The 6000-nt window shown below is 41.6% G+C and overlaps 1 protein-coding gene across 2 annotated transcripts in view; it reads left to right on the top strand.

Moving 5' to 3' along the window:
* Positions 1 to 6000, top strand: part of LOC128645682 (arf-GAP with GTPase, ANK repeat and PH domain-containing protein 1-like) — a 607927-nt gene that overhangs the window by 389682 nt on the left and 212245 nt on the right. For both annotated transcript variants that reach the window (XM_053698867.1, XM_053698866.1), the window contains exon 6: positions 478 to 612. In XM_053698867.1, the coding sequence (XP_053554842.1) occupies positions 478 to 612 (135 nt within the window). The remainder of the gene's footprint in view (positions 1 to 477; positions 613 to 6000) is intronic.

Below are 6000 nucleotides of genomic sequence, written 5' to 3'. Positions count from 1 at the left end.
ATATACATTTTTCTCACATTTCCTGTGTTCCAAATATTAAATTTTACCTGGTGAAGTGTATTAAATGGTTTACATCCATCTCCTTTACCTTTATTTTGTTATTTTAAGTAGCTTTTTTTCCCCTGCTCAGTACCGGAGTATTAGCTACAGAAAAGCTGCGTAAACTAGAATCTTCAAAAGAAGTCACCCTCCCTGTATGGAGGGGGTAGAGAGAGACCATCACTTTTTAAATTGTATTTCTGAATTATCTTTAATTACAATGAACTCTAACCTGCTGCTTGCCTGAGTACACTGACATGTAGGCATTTGTGCTGTACTCTTATTGGCCTAGAGTCCATAAACCACTCTAGGACAGGAATCTATCAGACTACAGAGCTTGTAGTGGTAGTTTCCATCAAGTTCTACAATATTATGAGATCCTGGCAGTTGGGTTACTGGGGGTCTGACATTTGTTCTAACATTATACCTTACTAACAGATGCCATCAGTGGAAGTAACCCGCGAGTCATAGATGATGCACGAGCACGGAAGCTTTCCAATGACCTCAAACGATGCACTTATTATGAGACCTGTGCCACGTATGGCCTCAACGTGGAACGTGTCTTCCAAGATGGTAAGTATCTTGTTTGGTATCTTTATAGTCATAGTCTGCATGTGTCTTCACCAGAGCTCTGTGTTGGTTTTATGTGTAATAATATTACGAGTGTGTTTGTGTCAGTGTGAGTAAGTTTAGTTGTTGTTTTGTTTGTTTAATTTGCCTCACCTGCACCATCTTAATAATGAATCTGTCTAAAGTACTTTGCTGAACCGCTAAAGTTGTGTGTTCAGCCCAAAGCAACAGTCTCTCCATTCATGAAACACCACTAGCATTGCCGTTCCATGTATCTGCAATATGTTGTTTGGGGAAAATGTGCCACTCTTCAAACAGAACCATTCTTGCCCTTACTTGGTGTTTGGTGTCTGTGAAGGCTGGTGTCTGAGGCAGCATTCTCTCACCTAATACTTAGTGATATTGTGCTGGCAGAATTGGAAAATAATTGTGCTGGCAATTGGATTTGGTTGTGACATCTGGCTTTGTTCTGCTCTGAAGCCATGTTAACAGTTCCACAGAGAGCACGCAGGAGACTGCTTTTCTTATTATTCAGAATTGTTTTAAGATGAATCTCCAAACTGCATTAACTATCTTAAAACAAACAAATTTGTGTTCTGTATAACCACAAAGATACTGTAACTTTTTGCCAGCAAAACAGTGAGATATATTTTACAAAATAGCATTTCTTTCTTCGGATGGTGAGAGTCCATGAGTCAAGACGTGTGGTGCCACTAGGTGGAGACCCCAACACACCAGAGCTTTAAATCCTTACCACTTCCCATGATCCTCAGTCATTTTGTTTTGCCTCCTTGTTGAGGTGTGAGGTGAAAGTTATAGTACAGATCTACTTGTTGTTGAGAGGTCATCTGTTGGTCAGAGATGGTAGACAAAGAGTTATCAGCCAGGCAGTGAAATATCTTTTCTCAGTGAAAAATATCACAGGCCTCCCAGGTGAAATGTGGACTTGTGCACCAATCACCTGGTCTACAGTGAGCTGGTTCTTTATGGAACCCACAGACTTCCCCAAATGAAATGTGGACATTCCCTGTTTCTTTTTTAGATCATTGAGATTGTGTCTCCTTAAGTCCCATAAGTGCTATAAACTGCGATTATAAGCTATAGAGTGTGTGTGTGTCATATATATATATATATATACACACACACACACGGGTTGAAAAACCTCACTATAGTTTACTAGTCAGGGGTTAAAACTTATCGGGAAATGTCAATTCCTGCCCTGTATATATATGTGTGTGTGTGTGTGTGTGTGTGTATGTATGTATGTGTATATATATATATATATATATATATGTATGTGTATATATATATGTGTGTGTGTGTGTGTGTGTGTGTGTGTGTGTGTATATATATATATATATATATATATATATATATATATAAAGAGAGAGAGAAAAAGAAGAGGGGAGAGGAGAAGAGGAGATATGGATGTGATTTTTTTCTTTTCAATGTTACTGATGCATTACTACAATTAGCTTAGCAGGCTCAGAAGTTACTTCTGAGTTGTACGCAGTGTATTTTCCTTTACCTGTGCTCTTGTCTCCTTCGGGTTATTGGCTTTAGCGCAGGTACACTAAGAGTAAATTATTTTAGGTTGTTTTTAGCTGTAACCTATTCCGCGTGTGAGAAAGACTGTCGGTCCGGTGGAGGTGGTAAGGTACTCTCATCAACAGAGTTTTGTTTAATAAGAAAATTGCTAAAATCCAGATTTTCATACCAGTTGTTCAGGCTCTGATCAAGGGTTAACTAGTTTAGGAAGCTTTTTAGCACAATCTTTCTGAGATAGTCCTTTCCTGTTCCTGTAGCCTATTCAGTATGTGAGAAAGGCTCTCAGGTCTGGTGAACCTGCACCTTCCAGAATTTGCTTTTTGGCCTCACTAGGGAGCGAGGGACAAGCACAATTTTTACACAATAACAAGGGTTGTTTCATGTCCTTTTAAATGACCAAAACATGTTCAGCTCACATTGTATACAAGCAGAGTACTTGTGTAGTTAACATTCTGGGGCAAGATTACATATGGAGCATTGCCGGTTTCTCCAACATAGGTGTGTCCGGTCCACGGCGTCATCCTTACTTGTGGGATATTCTCTTCCCCAACAGGAAATGGCAAAGAGCCCAGCAAAGCTGGTCACATGATCCCTCCTAGGCTCCGCCTACCCCAGTCATTCTCTTTGCCGTTGTACAGGCAACATCTCCACGGAGATGGCTTAGAGTTTTTTAGTGTTTAAATATATCTGTTGGTGTGAATCTAAAGGATTCCCTTGGGACAAGGTTAAGATTCCTAAGATTCTATCCTTCCTTCAAGAAGGATTGGAAAAAGGATTATCTGCAAGTTCCCTGAAGGGACAGATTTCTGCCTTGTCTGTGTTACTTCACAAAAAGCTGGCAGCTGTGCCAGATGTTCAAGCCTTTGTTCAGGCTCTGGTTAGAATTAAGCCTGTTTACAAACCTTTGACTCCTCCTTGGAGTCTCAATTTAGTTCTTTCAGTTCTTCAGGGGGTTCCGTTTGAACCCTTACATTCCGTTGATATTAAGTTATTATCTTGGAAAGTTTTGTTTTTAGTTGCAATTTCTTCTGCTAGAAGAGTTTCAGAATTATCTGCTCTGCAGTGTTCTCCTCCTTATCTGGTGTTCCATGCAGATAAGGTGGTTTTACGTACTAAACCTGGTTTTCTCCAACATAGGTGTGTCCGGTCCACGGCGTCATCCTTACTTGTGGGATATTCTCTTCCCCAACAGGAAATGGCAAAGAGCCCAGCAAAGCTGGTCACATGATCCCTCCTAGGCTCCGCCTACCCCAGTCATTCTCTTTGCCGTTGTACAGGCAACATCTCCACGGAGATGGCTTAGAGTTTTTTAGTGTTTAACTGTAGTTTTTCATTATTCAATCAAGAGTTTGTTATTTTCAAATAGTGCTGGTACGTACTATTTACTCAGAAACAGAAAAGAGATGAAGAATTCTGTTTGTATGAGGAAAATGATTTTAGCAACCGTAACTAAAATCCATGGCTGTTCCACACAGGACTGTTGAGAGCAATTAACTTCAGTTGGGGGAACAGTTTGCAGTCCCTTGCTGCTTGAGGTATGACACATTCTAACAAGACGATGTAATGCTGGAAGCTGTCATTTTCCCTATGGGATCCGGTAAGCCATGTTTATTACGATTGTAAAAAAGGGCTTCACAAGGGCTTATTTAAACTGTAGACTTTTTCTGGGCTAAATCGATTGATTATTAACACATATTTAGCCTTGAGGAATCATTTTATCTGGGTATTTTGATATAATAATATCGGCAGGCACTGTTTTAGACACCTTATTCTTTAGGGGCTTTCCCAAAGCATAGGCAGAGTCTCATTTTCGCGCCGGTATGGCGCACTTGTTTTTGAGGACAGCATGGCATGCAGCTGCATGTGTGTGGAGCTCTGATACATAGAAAGGTCTTTCTGAAGGCATCATTTGGTATCGTATTCCCCTTTGGGCTTGGTTGGGTCTCAGCAAAGCAGATTCCAGGGACTGTAAAGGGGTTAAATATAAAAACGGCTCCGGTTCCGTTATTTTAAGGGTTAAAGCTTCCAAATTTGGTGTGCAATACTTTTAAGGCTTTAAGACACTGTGGTGAAATTTTGGTGAATTTTGAACAATTCCTTCATACTTTTTCGCAATTGCAGTAATAAAGTGTGTTTAGTTTAAAATTTAAAGTGACAGTAACGGTTTTATTTTAAAACGTTTTTTGTGCTTTGTTATCAAGTTTATGCCTGTTTAACATGTCTGAACTACCAGATAGATTGTGTTCTGACTGTGGGGAAACCAAGGTTCATTCTCATTTAACTATATGTATTTTATGTCATAAAAAAATTTAGTAAAAATGATGCCCAAGATGATTCCTCAAGTGAGGGGAGTAAGCATGGTACTGCATCATCCCCTCCTTCGTCTACACCAGTCTTGCCCATACAGGAGGCCCCTAGTACATCTAGTGCGCCAATACTCCTTACTATGCAACATTTAGCGGCTGTAATGGATAATTCTATCAAAAACATTTTAGCCAATATGCCCACTTATCAGTGAAAGCGCGACTGCTCTGTTTTAGAAAATTCTGTAGAGCATGAGAACGCTGATGATATGGTTTCTGAAGGGCCCCTACACCAGTCTGAGGGGGCCAGGGAGGTTTTGTCTGAGGGAGAAATTTCAGATTCAGGAAACATTTCTCAACAAGCTGAACCTGATGTGATTACTTTTAAATTTAAGTTGGAACATCTCCGCGCTCTGCTTAAGGAGGTGTTATCCAATTTGGATGATTGTGATTATCTGGTCATTCCAGAACCACTATGTAAAATGGAAAAGTTCTTAGAGGCCCCGGGGCCCCCCGAAGCTTTTCCTATATCCAAGCGGGTGGCGTACATTGTTAGTACAGAATGGGACAGGCCCGGTATACCTTTAGTACCTCCCCCCATATTTATGAAATTGTTTTCCTATAGTCGACACCAGAAAGGACTGATGGCAGACAGTCCCCAAGGTCGAGGGGGCGGTTTCTACTCTACACAAGCGCGCCACTATACCCATAGAAGATAGTTGTGCTTTCCAAGATCCTATGGATAAAAAATTAGAAGGTCTGCTAAAGATGTTTGTTCAGCAAGGTTCCCTTCTACAACCAATTGCATGCATTGTCCCTGTCACTGCAGCCGCGTGTTTCTAGTTTGAGCTAGGAAAGGCGATTATTAGTAATTCTTCTTCTTATGAGGAGATTATGGACAGAATTCGTGCTCTTAAATTGGCTAATTCTTTCACCCTAGACGCCACCTTGCAATTGGCTAGGTTAGCGGAGAAAAAATTCTGGGTTTGCTATTGTGGCGCAGAGCGCTTTGGTTAAAATCTTGGGCAGCGGATGCGTCTTCCAAGAACAAATTGCTTGACATTCCTTTCAAGGGGAAAACACTCTTTGGCCCTGACTTGAAAGAGATTATCTCTGATATCACTGGGGCAAGGGCCACGCCCTTCCTCAGGATAGGTCTTTTCAAGACCAAAAATAAACCTAAGTTTCGTCCCTTTCGCAGAAACGGATCAGCCCCAAGGGCTACGTCCTCTAAGCAGGAAGGTAATACTTCTCAAGCCAATCCAGCCTGGAGACCTATGCAAGGCTGGAACAAAGGAAAGCAGGCCAGGAAACCTGCCACTGCTACCAAGACAGCATGAAATGCGGGCCCCCGATCCGGGACCGGATCTGGTGGGGGGCAGACGCTCTCTCTTCGCTCAAGCTGGGGCAAGAGATGTTCTGGACCCTTGGGCGCTAGAAATAGTCTCCCAAGGTTATTCTCTGGAGTTCAAGGGGCTTCCTCCAAGGGGGAGGTTCCACAGGTCTCAGTTGTCTTCAGACCACATAAGAAGACAGGCAT

Source organism: Bombina bombina, chromosome 1 (assembly GCF_027579735.1).
Source record: "Bombina bombina isolate aBomBom1 chromosome 1, aBomBom1.pri, whole genome shotgun sequence".
Lineage (NCBI taxonomy): Eukaryota > Metazoa > Chordata > Amphibia > Anura > Bombinatoridae > Bombina > Bombina bombina.
This window is presented reverse-complemented; position numbering and strand designations above follow the sequence as displayed.